The sequence below is a fragment of the Danio rerio genome, chromosome 18 (assembly GCF_049306965.1).
Source record: "Danio rerio strain Tuebingen ecotype United States chromosome 18, GRCz12tu, whole genome shotgun sequence".
NCBI lineage: Eukaryota > Metazoa > Chordata > Actinopteri > Cypriniformes > Danionidae > Danio > Danio rerio.
Window position 1 is genome coordinate 28364029 of NC_133193.1, and position 18362 is coordinate 28382390.

Below are 18362 nucleotides of genomic sequence, written 5' to 3' on the forward strand. Positions count from 1 at the left end.
GTGTCGACACACTGAACACTATTTAACCTTACAATTAATTGTTGTTGCAAATATGTTATTGTTTTTTTTTTGCATTAGAAATATTTTATTTTAAAAACAAATCTGTTTTATTAAACATTTTGTTTGTCTTGCAGAAGACAATGATTGCAGTTTGAGTGTTTTTTGGTATAACATTTATTTTTACATTTGATCAGAATACCTTTTAAGGCATATTCCTAACAAATATAATTTGAGGACGCATTAAAAACGATTTAACAATAACAGTGCAGCCCCAAAACATTAGTTCATTGCCATTTTAAATCTTATGAAATCACTGTCCTTTAAACCAATATACGCTCTCTGAACAAGGTATAAACCCTTGTCACTGGGGCAGCACCTTTTTACAGGACAGAATTTAACCTTAAGACAAAGAAACAGAGTTATATTGTTTGTCCCTTTAAAGACATGCTTTGTACCATGGGGAACCAAAATGTACCTTTGGTTTTTAAAACTTTCAGATACAATTTTGTATCTTTATCAAATGTACAAACGTGACACATGAAGGTACCACTACAGTGACAAGACACTTAATACCTTAACAGTGTCAAAAATGCTTCCCAAACATTTATTAAAATTCCTCAAATATTTAGTTTACAATACATTTTTGTTTTACCAGTTGTTTTGTAAGATAAAACTTCATAATTTTGTTTAGGAGCTTCTTTAAGCATATCTTTAAATCATGATTCATGTTTTAATATGGAAATTATTTAGAAATCATTTTGTCTTTCCAGTCATTTTTATTTTCATAGATAATAAAGGAGTTGTTCAACACTCATGAACCTTTTTTAATTGTGAACCTTCATTTTAGTTGTACCATAAAAGGTACAGAACAGTATCATAAGGTTTTGTCTGTACCACATATAGGGTACAACTTTTACAAAGGTTCAAAACTGTTCCTCAAGGAACATTATTTGTACCACTGTGTACCTTTTTTCTTAGAGTGTAGGTTTCATCCTTTTGTCATTAATATTAATAATTCCTTACATTTACAAAGCGCTTTACACATTTTAGGGGGGAATCTCATCTACCACCTGTGTGCAGCATCTACCTGGATGACGTGACGGCAACCATATCCGCTTGTTAAGTGATGACGTGTTTGTGATGTGTGTAATACTGTTTCCGGGTCCAAGCCGCCATTCACTTGAGTGGAGAAATCATTCATTTATGATCACTTTTTATTCCTATCACACATTAAAGTTAATTTTACATAAAGTCATAGTGTACACAACAATCTCTGGGCTTGCTGCGTAACAAATACCAAACTTATAACAATTTAAAAAACAATGAATCACTTTCTGGCCATCGGATATTCGGCATGGACATATATATTGCGATCGTGACTTTCGAAAGTATTTAATCGCTTTGTAAACGTTTATTATTATTATTTCATGAATCTCCCCATTCAGTTGAATAGAGTGCTTGGACCCGAAAGCCGCTACGCGTGACGTCACACTTAACAAGCGGATTGCTCCAGACCGCACACCACACACCAGCTGATTGGTGGAGAGGACCAACAGAGACAACAGAGAGGCAGGACCTCGGTTTAACATCACATCTGAAAGGCAGCACTCACTAAGCAGTACAGAGTCTGGGGCGTTAAGACTCACACAGATTACAGGTTGAGCGCCCCCTGCTGGCCTTACTAAAAGAGATAAAGAGGTTTTTATTACTTTAAGCTAGAGCTGCACAATTAATTGAAAAAGATTGCAATCTCGATTCGACCCCCTAGACGATCTTAATCCAGCATTTCTACGATTCTGCCCATCATATTTTCAAGTTCAGGGGAGAAGCAAAGGCTGCACGAGTCTTTTCATTGTTTTACATTGCCCAGCGACATGGACACCTCCAAATGATGTTAAAAGAGTCACATACTGTATTTATAAAGTATAATTCACATAAAAATGTTATTTTTGTCTTCATATAATGCTGTATTTGCGGCCGGGAAATCACACGTGACGTGAGCTGCTGACTGAGCTGTGACCAGATAGATGCGCGTGCGTCTACTTTAGTGAACAGAACCTGCATAGGCTGTGAATAACAGGTAAAGTTGTTAATAATATTCAGTTTGTGGCACAGAGTGATTGTTTGCAGGGAAAATAAAACCGAAAGCGTGCACATCATTTAAAATATCATATCATATTTTAGAGTTATGATTGCGAAAAGCATTTGATGTGTTTTTTTCTTTCATAGCGAACACACAGCTGTGCATGAAAATAAATGTTTACAGTGTCAGTATAACTACTCTAGCCTACATTTAGTCAATTAGCAGATGCTTTTATCCAAAGCGACTTACAAATGAGGACAAGGAAGCAGTTTACACAACCATAAGAGCAACAATGAATAAGTGCTATAGGCAAGTTTTAGGTCTGTAAAGTCTAAGAAGGAAAGCATTAGTAATTTTTTTTTTGTTGTCGTTGTTTTTTTTGTTTGTTTGTGTAGTTAGTTGAAGAGTCAGAAAGGTAGTTGCATATTAGTAAGGAAAGTGGAGACTAAATAGTTGAGTTTTAAATCGCTTTTTGAAAACAGCAAGTGACTCTGCCGTTCTGATGCAGAAAATCGTGATCTTTATTTTAAGAAAAAAAATCACGATTCTCATTTTAGCCAGAACCGTTCAGCACTACCTTAAACTATAAGAGCATTTTATATCCTCACTCATTCTTTTATACATTTTAAAAACTGAACAATAATGTTACATGCATACATTTATTTTCACATTAGATCACTTTTGTAAACTTGAGGTCTTCCAGATAGCTCATTTAAATCTTTCTCAACATTTAAATACACTGAAAAAAGTGTTGCATGCAGAACTGTTGCAAACAACTTATTTGTGTTGAAATTAAACAAACTAATTAAATTTGATAACGTTCAACTTAATTTGTTTGTTTAAATTCAGCCCAAATAAATTATTTACCACCACTTAAGTAAAATAATTGAGTAAATCCAAGGAATCATCTTTGAATCAATTTTTTCAGTGTACTTTTAAAACATTTACATTTCTGGAAGCTCATATGATGAGGAAAATCTTGCTTCATATCACAAGAACAAATTATGTTTTAAAAAATGAATTTATTATAAATGCTGATAAAGCGCACAATATAACTGTTTTCACTGTGTTTTAATCAAATAGCACAGCATCTATAGATAGCATATACTCAAAAGTTTATATAATAAATTCACTAATGCTAAAAACTGTTATACATCTTGTATTTTAGGATTCCTACTATCTTGCAGATATTGACAGATTATAAAAAATGTACATTATGTGCCTAAAATATCCTTCACATTTCTAAAAAAAAAAAATGATATGGTACTGAGAAATGCTTTATTATGTCCGCGGACTGATTCCTTGGCCTTTTGGAAACTCGAAACTTAGGGACACAAAGAAGGTCAGTCTGTTAAAAGTTTTAAAGGGTTACGGTGGGATAGTTTCTCCTTTCAGTGCTCTTGGAAAGATCAACTCTGACACCCACAATGCACAAACCACTACCCTAGTTACATTCAGACAAAGGCAACGTGCTTTACTTTTATCCAGCTTTATTGTTCATCACATTTCACAAGTTAAAAAATAATAATGTTCAAGTGATCAACACTCACTTAAGCAAAAAATCAATAGTTTGATTTAGCCACAGATGTTATTTAGAAATATATGACTGGCTGAAATGTCTGACTGTGGATTTTTAAAACTTAAAACCAAATTGATTGAATTTGACAACAAAAATAAAATTGTGTCATTAAGTAAATAAACTATTATGGATGATGTTTAAAAACTGTATATATGACCTCATATTTATCCCATTGTTTACCTTTAAGAAACTAACTACATATGACATTTTGAATTCTGTAAAGATATGTACACTACACTACCTGATAAAAGTCTTGTCAACTATTCAAGTTTTAGAAACAACAAATGATTAAACTGGACTTCTAGTTGATCATTTGGTATCAGAAGTGGCTTACATGAATAGAAAAGGCCTCTACATTACGCACATTTTACCAAAATAAAATATGATCATGCCTTTTAATGAATTAATAAGGAGAGTAAGGTCTGACTTTGCTAAGACAAAAGTCTTGTCACTTAACAGAAATAATTTACAGTATAGAATATAGGGACGGAAAAATGTGTCGTGGCGCATGGTCTAAAAGGGTTGAGCTTATTCTCTTAATGGGTTATAGGTGTGTTTTGAGAATAAATCAATCAGAGTCTCATCTCCCCTTCTCTTTAACAGTCAGTCTGCTATTTACATGACGCACTTAGCGCTCCACTAGAAAGAAAACAAGTTAAACAGTGCATCTACTGCGCGAGAATGAGAGATAAGGCCTTCTCATTATCTACTTCAATAGCAAGTGCACTATGGCACGACGCAACTGACTCTTAAAGGGAATCGGAGATGAGACTCTGATTGGTTTATTCTCAAAACACACCCATAAGTCATTAAGAAAATAAGCTCAACCCTTTTAGACCATGCGCCATGGCGCAAAGCGGATTTTTCCGTCCTTAAAATAGCAAAAGTGGATTCCAACACACCCTAATTGCTTTTGTGCCCTGCGCTTTGCCCTTTATAGAGCCCAAAGGTGCAGTGGAAAAAGAATGAATATTGTGTATGACTCCCATGAGCTTGGACGACGGCATCTACACATCTCTGTAATGACTCAAACAAGTCATCTGGAATGGCAAAGAAAGCATTCCTGCAAGACTCCCAGAGTTCATCAAGATTCTTTGGATTCATCTTAATTGCCTCCTTCATCTTACCTCAGACACGCTCAATAATGTTCAAGTCTGGTGACTGGGCTGGCCAATCCTAGAGCACCCTGAACTTCTTTGAATACAGGAACTTTGATGTGAAGGCTGAAGTATAAGAAGGAGCGCTATCCTGCTGAAGAATTTGCCCTGTCCTGTGGTTTGTAAAGTAATGGGCAGCACAAATGTCTTGATAGCTCAGGCTGTTGATGTTGCCATCCACTCTGCAGATCTCCTGCACACCCTCATACTGCATGCAACTCCACACCAAGATTTTTCCTTCACCAAACTTGACTGATTTGTGTAAGAATCTTGGGTCCATGCAGGTTCTAATAGGTCTTCTGCAGTATTTGTGATGATTAGGATGCAGTTCAACAGATGATTCATCTGAAAAATCTACCTTCTGCTACTTTTCCATATCATTAACTAAAAGTCAAGTCATTATTTGTTGCTCTTACAACTGGGATCGATGACAAAACTTTTTTTCAGGAAGTGTACACTGTTTAGACTTTTCACATGAATGTAATCCTGGTAGTTCCGTAGTGCCTAGTTATAGTTTTATACATTCTTTTGTTGTTGATGTTTTTTATTCACAATAAATAATCTGTATCATAAATATAAATCTCTATTTCATCAATATTGATATTCTTATTATACAAAATAAAGCATTTCACTCTATTGATAGTTTTTTGATGGCTTGGATGTACGCAAACATGAAGAGTCATAGGAATGGGTTTAATTGCTGTGCTATTAGAGGGGCGTTTAAGGACATGGAGAGTTGATTCATATTATTTCCAAGTATGAACCTGGCACCAGTCCAGTCTGACCATTTCTCTCCACCGTCCACCATCCGTCTCCACCCTGCTCCACCACCAGCAGCACTTCACCCACAGAGATGGAGAGCTCATCTGGGCCCTGCAAACACGACGCAAACAATCATCAAAACATGGTGTAAACATTAACAAAACCGTCATCAACAGTGGTTCTAATAGTGGGGGACATTGTTGGGGGTGGGCTCGCTAGGTGGTTTTAAACAAATGAAATAAACCTGATTAAACTATTAGAATTACCATGTTTTATCCATAACTTACAGAAGATAAAAACAGTATTTACTAGGTACATACTTTTGACTTTTTTTCCTTTGGATTGCGACCCCTGGTGTGTTTACATTATATGAATAATTTTAATTGTAAAATTTAATATTAATAATATTAATCAGTTGCAGCAGATTCATTTTACAGCACCATGGTAAACTTTGACACCTTTACAGCTCTCATGTACATTAAAAACAAACTTTTGTTTTTTTTAAGATTATAGAATCATACACGACTGAAGATTGTGTCTCATTAGATGAAGATAATATTAAATAAAATAAATAATAATAATTAAATGAATAAATGATAAAATAATAAAAATTATAATATGATTTTTAGACTGTTTGGGAATTTACAAATCCCTGATCTAACATTATAAACACGTTATTTTTGGCTTTTAGGTAACTACTAATAGACATTTTTTAAATAAACAGGCAAACTTTTAAAGAATCGTTCACCCAAAGTTGAACATTTCCAGTTAATTTCCTAGTTTTAAGTATTTTATTATTATTATTATTATTATTATTATTATTGGCCTATCTTTTTTTTTTACTTCAGTAAAACATTAAAGGTAACGTATCATGACAATCTACACTAGCTGAGAAAGCTCAAACATGCAAAAAAAAAGTTAAGAAAACTTGAACATGAACAAACATGAACAAACAAAATTGAGTGAGAAAATTATGAAGTTTTTTTTAGTGCAAAACTCCCAAGCAGCTGTCATTTGCAGTTATAACGAATAACCACAAATGTGTATCTGTAAATTTGTACTCGCAGAGCGGAGGGCCTCAGACAGGCCCGTGCAGAGATGCTTCAGCCTGTGCTTCAAAGGGGCATGTGCAGGATAAAAATTTGTAATTTTGGTTGGGGGTGTTTTGATATGTCGCGCAAAAACTGAAGACCGGGTGGGGGGGTTGTGGGGGTCGCTAGGGCACTTCAGCTCATTTTGGATGGGCACTTTATATCCAAGACTAAAAAGGGCATATGCACTACACAGGTTGAGCCCTATGTGTACACGTGCCTGGCCTCAGACCTGTAGCGGAAGATTTAAGCCATTGCTGTGACATAATTGTATTTGTGCTTGTGCAAAAAATATATACATTCAACAAACCTACTGCTTTCTAATAATTTAATTGCATATTAAACTTTAATAATTTGCTAGAGAATTCCTAGCATTATATTTTTATATGTTATAATTAGCATAATCTATTTTCATTATTCAACAGATCTAATTCCCTTATTATTCAGATTATATATATTTCATAAGCTTATTAATTATCATTTATATCATAAATAATGATCTCATCCATTTAAACTCAAATGACATTTGAGAAGTCTATGCACATACACATAGGAAATGACTTGCATGTTCACAACTAATTGTATATGTTTGTGAATTTATAGTATATGTACCTGTTTTATGTATGAGTTGATAAGCGAAGTTTGATTTAATCTCCTGATCTCTTTTTTTTTGTGATTTCCAACATTATTTGGGTTTGGTAAAAAAAAAATTCTACAATTTAGAGCTTTTACATTTTGTTTTTATTTTTAATTTTACAGCATGTCCACTGTAGTGGACCACAGACCCATTTCAGTTCGAAATGACCGCCAAACTCAGACAACAAAACTCTACAGAATATGGCTGTAAAGGGATAGTAATCCCTATTAATTTAACAAAACAAAACAAAAGCCATTTTTACCTTTTGTACTGAAATTCCTGAAACATTTTAGTCTGAAAGAGAGCCAAACTCAAAAAAAAAAAAATGTTAATGATGTTAATCTAAAACAAATTTAACATAAAAGCGATTTAAAATTGAGAATTGTCATTCTCTAATTGTCTCTAATTTTCTAAATATCTGATTGTCAGACTCTAAATCAGATTCTCCCTCAACTATCTTATAAGACTTCTCTCTGCTTCAGTTCTTCCTCTTACAAAATGCAGTCATTAATTACATCAAGATGGTCCTGCTTTCCACTATAGTGGACATTTAAAAAAGGATGATATTTTGAAACAAACATTTATGACACTTTAGCAAACATATATATATATATATATATATATATATATATATATATATATATATATATATATATATATATATATATATATATATATATATATATATATATATATATATATATATATATACATATATATATATATATATATATATATATATATATATATATATATATATATATACATATATATATATATATATATATATATATATATATATATATATATATATATATATACATATATATATATATATATATATATATATATATATATATATATATATATATATATATATATATATATATACATATATATATATATATATATATATATATATATATATATATATATATATATATATATATATATATATGTAATAATAATAGTAAAAAAACTATTAAAAAGCTAAATTTTACATACCTCTCTCCTTCACATAAACTGAGCTTGTTTGTATGCCGGCCATTTTGGATGCAGTGTAAGAAGTGGTTCCTACCATGCCAAACAATCAAATGACATATCACTAGAAAGCCCATGATATCCTCTGAACAGGAGAACAGGACAGGTCAAATCCTACAGCCTCATAGCTATTGACCAATTGGCAAACAAAAGGGCGTCTCCTTCTCGTGCATGCCCACATGTTGAAATCTCATTGTTTTTGGTGTTCGTATTTTGATCAAACGATTACATGAATAAATGCCTCATTATTTTTTTTGCTCTCTGTTTGCCTAAATTCCGCCTTTTGAGTTAAAACAGGATAAAAGATGTGCTTTTGTTTTTTGTGTGCCTACAGAATAAACAGACAAATGAAATATTGACTGTTTTTCTGGTGTTTCGTTTTCCAGAATAAAAGGAATAATCAACTGAACGGATGGTACACGGACCCTTTACAACTACAGGTTACACTTTTACAGCTGCTTAGAAAGTTTTGCACCAAATATCCCTTCATAGAAAATGGCAGATTCGCAAAACACATGAAAATACAGATACTGTATATGTTGGGGACCCCTAAAAAATGACAAACCCAGCTGCTTCCTGTTTAGAGTTTTCTCCATAAAAAGTAAGCGTGTCTACTACAAGCATCCTGCTGCAGTCTAGAATTAGTAACCTCTTCTTTTCTATCGTTGTCTTACTTTGATTTGAACATTCAAAGGCCTTTGCATGCCGAAGTATCAAATGCTGCATTTTTTCATATTTGTATCTGAAAAAATTTGTCATGCACAGAAAGCTTGCACATAGACCGATGTATAAAGAGATGATTCGTCCAAAAAAAAAAAATCTGTTCATTTACTCACCCACATCATCCAAGATGTGGTTAAGTTTTTTTTTTACTTCAGTAGAAAATTAAAGATGATTTTTAGCTGAATCTGTGATTCTTGGTGATTCATATAATGGCAAGGAATGCTGACAGTTTTTTTCTATACACACATAGAGACAAGTCCAAATCAATACACATGGCTCCTCATGACACACTGAGGTTTTGTGTAAGAACAAAAATGAATAGGTAATTTCCAATTTTGGGTAAACTATCATTTTGATGCAGACAAACCATCCAGGCAAAATGTCTTGACAAAAAACAGTTTTGAAAATTTGTGAACAGTTTTGTGTGCAATTTAAGATTTTGGTAAGACTTTATTTCGATGGTCCCTATTACACATTTTGTTGACTAAAAGTTGCATTGCAACTACATGCCAATTACTTCTCATTTAAGTATTAGTAGACTGTCTGCTTAATATCTGCTGATACTGCACCTTCAACAGACATTTAACTGACTGTAAGAAACTTTGCAAGTACATGTCAGCTTACACTAAACCTAAACCTAACTCCAACCCAGCAACTCTAACTCCAACAGTCTATTAAAAATCTTCTGAGAATTGGTTGGCATGTGGATGCAATGTAACTTAAATTCAACAAACGCACCATCAAAATAAAGTGATACAACCTTTTTATTATTATGAATGTATATTTTATACTATTGTCTTTTAAAATGCCAAGTTCACTCAAAAATGATACCTCTTGTGGTTTTTATGGGTTTCTTTCTTTCTTTGAACGTAAAAGAAGAAATTAAAAAAATTCTGGTTGTTGGCACTCATTGACCTCCATAGTAGGAAATAAATTAATATGGAAGTCAATGGGTGCCACAATCTTTTGTGTTCAACAGAAGAAAGAAACTTTGAACAAATCAAGATTGAGTAAATAATGACAGAATTGTCATTGTGTGAACTATCCCCTAAAGCAAGTTTAGTTTTCTCCCTCTTGTGTTGTTTTACCTGAGCCACATAGTCATATATGGCCTGGTATTTGCCACTCTCAGAAGCGGTGATGTTTGAGGTTTCTTGTGGAAATCCAGGAATTGAGGCATAAACTCCATCTGAGTTGTCAGCTGAAAAGAGAAAAGTCGAAAAAGTTTTTATTTATTTATTTTTTTAGCAGACAGGGGTCTATCTTATCTGTAAGCAAGGTCTTCTTACAATAACTTTTAATAATATTCTTTTATAAACTGAAATATTAAAACTGCTGAAACGAAAAACAAAGTTAAATAGGAATACAGACATATTTTTTAAAATATTACAAAATTAGTCAAACTTAAACTATATCTATCAACATTTTCCAAATTAAAAAAGGTAATTTAATAACAAATATTAATAAATACTGTACATAAATAAATAACAAAAGCTACAATATATAAATATCCCTACAACTCAAACGTGTTTTGAAGATAAAGATGAAGATGGAAAGCATCCTTTTAATTCTGGATAATAAAATTATATATTGGGCTGAAGTGCCCCCTTGTGGTGAATATCATCTTAGCAGCGACTATATGCTTCTAAAAAAGTACTTAATCCAGTCAGGGCCACTGTTCTTATAGTCGTAGTCAACATCAGTTATAGCTGTACCCTAATAAACCTGCTCACATTGTTTTTCTCTCAAAGAAAAACCTCAGATGTGGTTTACACAATAAAAAAGATGCTAAAATTGTAATCTTACAGGTCAAAGAGGTAGAAAGATTATCTTGTGCATCTTGAACATTACATGGAGTTTAACTTCTCATCTCATCCATGTGGAAAAATATGCATACATGCAGTTTTTTTGTAATGTAACTAAAGAAGAGTCTTTTTTTTTTTAAATGTTTACTAAATACTAATGGTCTAATCCAATACAATGATTTATGCTAAGCTAAGTTAAAAGCACTCTTGCCTTTTGGCTAAAAAATTGGCTGAATAAATTCAAAAATAGTAAAACTCAACTGTATATCTTTAGGAGATTTGGAAAATGAGCCTATTTGCAAAAAAAGTGGAGTGTTCCTTTAAAAACCTATTAATATGTTTGTGATTTTTAAAAGAATTTTAGCTTGAAAAATAATCTGTGTTTTTTGTTTTCAGATTTGTAAATTACCAGCCAAGACCATATGGTGTCATACACACTGCAGACTATTATTGTAACTGAACATGGCTATAGAGATAAACAGGTTAAATATCAAAGTTTATTTATTAAATCAGATTTTATAAATATTAGTATAAACAAATTCATTCATCCATTTTCTTTTTGGTTTAGTCCCTTTATTAATGTGGGGTCGCCACAGCGGACTGAACCACCTCTTGTGAACAAATATTATATAGAATTTTTAAATAATTTATCATTATTGGGATGATACAGTGTATAGCTTGTTGTAAAATGCTTGCATAAACACTGCATGACTGCTTCCTGCTTTGCTGATGACTGCTTCCTGCTTTGCTACTGTTCGGACGTCTTTGCCTACTGCTCCGCTCCTTGCACTCCTGCTTTTTTATTTTATAATCTATTTTTAACTTGAGCCTATCAGCACAGTGCTCAAACGAAACAGCTTGAAGATCAACATCGAATCTACAAACTTTCTGGAGTACAACTTTACTTTTATTTAGAGGAATTATCGTCTAAACAATCCTCCCGCTACCAGCTGCTTTCATTCCTGAGACGGGAAAACACGGCTGTGAAAATGGCTCTGGATCATATTGATTTGGAATCTCACTGCTGCACCAACTGCCACAAACTTTTACAAAAGATTGCAGTTCTTGAAACAAAGTTACTTGCGATCCAACCAGAACTGCCGAATTACACAGGACCGGTTCATCGTGGAGCCTCACAGCATTCAGCCGGTAAGCCCTATAAATCTACTCCAGCTACTGTTTTGAGAACAGAAAAACAGATTGAAACTGTTGAAAATCAGCGTGAACTATGGCATAAACAAGGTGCGAGACCAAAGGGTACTCGTGGGGTCAGATCACGAAGGTCAAACGCTGCTGCATTAGCGTTCTCTACCCCAAATACAGCTCGGACTCAAATACAGCTTCAGAACAGATATGAAGTTTTGAGTAATATGGGTGAAGATTCCCCAAATGCAGTCAGACAGAGATCGCATGACTCAGCAATTAACTTTGCTCTGAACAGAGGCTCAAGGCCGACTAGACAGCGGCATTCTGCTCCGATCGCAACAGAGATAAGAACATTGATTGTTGGAGATTCAATAATCAAAAATTTTAAGAGCAGAGATACCATGACATACTGCTTTCCTCATGCTACAGTTTCTGATATAAATAAAGAACTTGAGAACATATTAAGGAAACATGAGACTGCAAAACGGATTATCATCCATGTGGGGAAGAATGATATTCGGAAGGAGCAGTCAGAACTGCTCAAGAGAGATTTCTGTGAGCTCTTGGAAACAGTTGAAAGATTGAAAATTCAGCCGTTCATCAGTGGACCACTCCCTGCAAGAGGGACAAATATGTTTTCAAGGCTCCTTGGTCTAAATGCATGGCTGCAGAAAACATGTAACATGAAAAGACTGAATTTCATCGACAACTTCAATCTCTTCTGGAACCAAAGACAGCTGTTTATATCAGACGGCCTTCATCCAAACAAGCTAGGTGCAAAAGTGCTGAAAGACAACATCCTCTTCTCCCTCCATCATCCATCAGCTGTGTATGCCACTGAACTGAATGACACACACACACCTAGCAAATGTCCGGATGATCACAGGAATTCAAATCAGCTCCTGAGTGGACTTGTGGCTGACGCATCCTACAAGGACAGAGATAACACCACGCAGCCACAACAACCGCCGATAACGGACAAACTGCTGTCTGCACCCTGCACACTGAGCTCAACACAGGCAGACTGTGATGCATCAGAACAGCATCAAGTCTCAGCACTCATTGATGATCCCCAGGAAAACAGCCAGGTAAACATATCTCAGCAGCCAGAAACCCCAGACCCACAGCCTCTGTCACCGGACACGTTCTCATTGTCATCTTGCTCGCCTCTCTTGGATTTTTCAAAAAAGATGGAGGAACTGGTGTGTGCTGGAACTAAACTCTCACACTCCATTGCTGCTAGCCCCCAGTTAGCAACCAAAAGTCAGCAAGCCACACGCCCATCTCTAAGCCCACCTCGCCCTACACCTAGGAAAGGCCTCAGGTCTTTGCGACAGCGCCAGGTCCCAAAAAACACCTCATCTTTAGCTGGTGAACTTAAAAACTGCCATTGATGTGTCTCGGGGGCCTGCTTAGGTAACAGTGTCTTTATCAGATGTTTACAGAACAAGCAGGAACCCAGTGTGTCTGTAGCTTTCTCTACGCAGATATGTGTCTTATTACGTGACAGAAAACCAAAGACTCTTTCAGACCGTATAGCAAATCATTCAAATCTGGTGTCTATTAAATGTATATCTGAGACTTCTGTAGTGAAAACGACTAAAACTGTTAAGTTAGCACTTCTAAACATCAGATCACTCAACAATAAGTCACTTTTAGTCAATGATTTTATCAACACAAATTGCCTTGATTTTATGCTTTTAAATGAAACTTGGCTAGATGACAGTTGTAGCGCAGCAGTTCTGAATGAAGCAGCTCCTTTAAACTTTGACTTTTTGAGTGTTTGCAGAGTTAATAGGAGAGGTGGAGGCATCGCTGCCCTGTTTAAAGATGTGTATGAATGTAAACAAGTGTCATTTGGTGACTATCTGTCTTTTGAATATCTGAGTATAGCACTAAAAGGGTCTCCACGCATCTTACTAATCATTATCTACAGACCTCCAAAATATTCTCCAGCTTTTATTGAGGATTTTACAGAGCTGTTATCAATAGTAACATCTGAATATGATTATTTTAGTATTGCTGGGGATTTTAATATTCACATTGATAATCCAGAAATCAATGCTGTAAAAGAACTGATGACTGTTTTTAACACTTTTGATCTGACTCAGCATGTTCAAGGACCCACACACAATCGTGGACACACTCTTGATCTACTTATAACTAAGGGTTTACACATTTCATCGACTGTTGTTAAGGATGTGGCACTATCTGATCATTTCTGTATTTTCTTTGATATATTGATCACTCCAGCTATTAAAGACAGATCTGTCTCTGTCAGAAAGAGATGCATAAATGAGAACACTAGTGAGCAGTTTATGAAGGCCATATCGCTGGCACCAAGTATATCTGCAGACTCTGTTGATTCTCTCCTTGATTTGTTTAATTCTAAAATTGAAAATGTAATAAATGACATCGCTCCTGTTAAAGTTAGGAAGAGAACTGGCAAAGAGAGAGTCCCTTGGAGAAACTCAAGAGCAGTCCAAATGAAGAAAAGACAATGCAGGAAAGCTGAGCGTATGTGGAGAAAGACGAAACTAGTAGTCCATTATAATATCTATAAAGACCGTCTTCAGGCTTTTAATGTGGAACTAAAAACTGCTAGACAGACTTTCTTTTCAAACCTTATAAACAACAATGTAAATAATGCTCGCACACTCTTTGCAACAGTAGAGAGGCTCACAAACCCCCCCAGTCGGATTCCCAGTGAGCTACTCTCTGTAAGCAAATGTAATGAATTTGCTAATTTCTTTACTGATAAAATCAATAATATCAGAAAGGCAATCAGCTCATCCAATCAGCCAAGTTGTGTCGATATCAAACAAACTCAACCACAACTTGAGAAGTCAGACATTATGTCTGATTTCATGGCAATTAACGGTAAAATCTTAGAAGAGATGGTGCAAATTATAAAAACATCAACCTGCAGTCTTGACACGCTCCCCACATCATTCTTCAAAACGGTGTTTACCTGTTTAGAAATGGATCTCCTAAAAGTGGTAAATGCTTCACTTCTATCAGGGATTTTTCCAAACTCACTTAAAACTGCAGTTGTTAAACCCCTCTTGAAGAAGAGCAATCTGGATAACACCCTATTGAACAATTACAGGCCAATCTCAAATCTCCCTTTCATTGGCAAAATCATTGAAAAAGTTGTTTTTAACCAGGTTAACAAGTTCTTAAACTTCAGGGGGTGTTTAGACAATTTTCAATCTGGTTTCAGAGCACATCACAGTACAGAGAGCGCTCTTATAAAGATAATCAATGATATACGTCTAAACACAGATTCAGGTAAAATAACAGTGCTGGTATTGTTGGATCTCAGTGCTGCATTTGACACTGTCGATCACAGCATACTTCTGGATAGGCTGGAAAACTGGGTTGGGCTGTCTGGGACAGTCCTCAAATGGTTCAGATCTTACCTTGAAGGGAGAGGTTACTATGTCAGTATAGGTGATCATAGGTCGAGGTGGACACCCATGACATGTGGAGTCCCACAAGGCTCGATTCTGGCACCTCTCCTGTTCAACCTTTACATGCTCCCTCTGAGCCAAATAATGAGAAAGAATCAAATCTCCTACCACAGCTATGCTGATGACACTCAGATCTACCTAGCCTTAGTGCCTAATGACTACAGCCCCATTGACACCCTCTGCCAATGTATTGATGAAATTAAAAATTGGATGTGCCAAAACTTTCTTCAGTTAAACAAAGAGAAAACTGAAGTCATTGCGTTTGGGAACAGAGATGAGGTTCTCAAGGTGAATGCGTACCTTGGCTCTAAAGGTCAAACGACAAAAAATAAGGTCAAGAATCTTGGTGTGACGCTGGAGTCAGATCTGAGTTTCAACAGTCATGTCAAAGCAGTCAGTAAATCAGCATACTATCATCTCAAAAACATAGCAAGAATCAGATGCTTTGTTTCTAGTGAAGACTTAGAGAAACTTGTTCATGCTTTTATCAGCAGCAGGGTGGATTACTGTAATGGACTCCTCACTGGTCTTCCCAAAAAGACAGTCAGACAGTTGCAGCTCATCCAGAATGCTGCAGCCAGAATTCTGACCAGAAGCAGAAAATCAGAGCACATCACACCTGTCCTCAGGTCTCTACACTGGCTGCCAGTTACATTCAGAATAGATTTTAAAGTATTATTACTGGTCTATAAATCACTAAATGGCCAAGGACCTCAATACATTACATATATGCTCACTGAATACAAACCTAACAGATCACTCAGATCTTTAGGATCATATAAACTAGAAGTTCCAAGAGTTCAGTCTAAGCAGGGTGAATCTGCCTTCAGCCACTACGCCCCTTGCTGCTGGAATCAGCTTCCAGAAATGATCAGATGTGCTCCAACATTAGGCACATTCAAATCAAGACTGAAAACACATCTGTTTAGCTGTGCCTTTACTGAATGAGCACTGTGCTGCGTCCGACAGATCGCACTATTATGTTTTTCGTTTTCTTTTTCATTCTTTTATAACCTATTTTAACTCATTTTAATTTGTTTTTATCTGTTTTTAATATTTTTTATTGTCTGCATTTTATTTTCCTAAACTTGTCTTTTTTATTCCTGTTTATGTAAAGCACTTTGAATTGCCACTGTGTATGAAATGTGCTATATAAATAAACTTGCCTTGCCTTGCCTTGCCTTACATCCTGTAAATAAAGCTCTTGAATGTTATTTACTTTTATTGAGAAAGTGAGTAAAATTCCAGAGTTTTTGCTACCTCAAAGACCCAATGTTGCAAACCAATAAACTTCCCTAAAAACGTTCTGAAATGTCAATAATGTAAAAAAAAAAGAAAAAAAGTAAACGTTGTTTATGACTTCTGAAAGGCTGTTCTTTATGTGCCTATATTTGGTCTTTCAGGGTTCAAGGGTAAGTTCACCAAACAAATTTAAAAAATAATTTTAATTCTTTATGATATTCTCTTTTTTGTGAATAACAATATTATGAAGAATGCTGACTGTACATTGACTTCTATATTTTTACAATACAAAGTAAATCAGTGGTAACTAAAACTAAGTGGTCACCAACATGTCTTCAAAATATCTTCTTTTGTGTCCCAGACTTTGGGAATGATATGAGGGTGAGTAAATGATGATAGACTTTTCATTTTTGGGTGAACTACCCTTCAACTACAAGCTGAAGATGGCTATAATTCAAACCAGTGTAATGTGCAGCTTATTTTTGTGATTGTAATTTCAAGATATTATTGTAATATTTACCCGATGGAGGTGCTGACGGCACAATACATTCATTATTATTCCTGGAGCCAATGGCACAGTTGCCTTGCAAGAGATTTGAAAACCTTGCAAAAAGAAAATGACACAGAACATACAGTAAAAAGACACGTAGAAAGCCTTTTCTATATAAAGAATACTTTAAGATGTCTACTGTATGTGTATCACTGATTACCACAGACACATTAAACAGTTTATTTTTGTACTTCATCTTATTGCACTTCATACATACACTTCATATCACAGCCCAGCCTGTGTTTCTCTCAATGTGACACGTTTGCTTCAAAACAGCAGCTTTATGAGTCAAGACAGCATGTTAAACATATAAATGTGTGTAAGTTTGGGGTGTGTGAAATGTATCATGAAAGATAATATCATGCTGTATTGACACTGTGTGAGCTTACATTATTGAGTGTCACTCTGTCATGGCTTGGGAGAAGACAAAAACTAAATAATATAATGTAATATGTGTATTTATATAGCACATGTATTGTGTATACACCCAAAGTGCTTCACAATCACAACAGAGGTCTCTCCACACCACCACTAGTGTGCACCATCCACTTGGATGATGCGACGGCAGCCACAGGACAACGGCACCAGTGCGCTCACCACACACTAGCTATTGGAGGAGTGGAGAGACAGTAATAGAGCCAATTCTGTGAATGGAGATAATTGGGAGGCCATGATGGTTAAGGGCCAATGGAGGGAATTTGGCCAGGACACCGGAGTTACACCCCTACACTTTATGAATAGTGCCAAGGGATTTTTAATGACCACAGAAAGTCAGGACCTCAGTTTAACGTCTCATCAGAAAGATGAATATTTAAATAAAAATAGATAAACATCACATAGAAAAGATAAAATGAGACAAAAACTGAAAACACAGAAGGACTAAATGCACTGGGATAAGTAACACATAATGTGCATCTAGCTGGTTGTTCTCACAAATCAAAGCATGACAGGTTTATCAGCAGCCTGATGCAAAGCCATTAATACACAGCTACTGTACCTCCCAAGAAACTTAACAATTAGACATAAAACATTGATTTGAGCTGTAATCATTTACTGGCTCTTTATTTAAGTTT

At 35.1% G+C, this 18362-nt stretch overlaps 1 protein-coding gene across 1 annotated transcript in view; it reads right to left on the reverse strand.

The window, feature by feature from the left end:
* Positions 1-5555: 5555 nt before the first annotated feature.
* pstpip1a (proline-serine-threonine phosphatase interacting protein 1a) overlaps positions 5556-18362 on the reverse strand; it is a 32837-nt gene continuing 20030 nt past the window's right edge. Inside the window, exons 13-15 of the mRNA NM_001045216.1 lie at positions 17260-17342; positions 10162-10274; positions 5556-5692 (exon numbers count right to left, since the gene is read on the reverse strand). Of these exons, the coding sequence (NP_001038681.1) occupies positions 5561-5692; positions 10162-10274; positions 17260-17342 (328 nt within the window). The 3' untranslated portion in view covers positions 5556-5560. The remainder of the gene's footprint in view (positions 5693-10161; positions 10275-17259; positions 17343-18362) is intronic.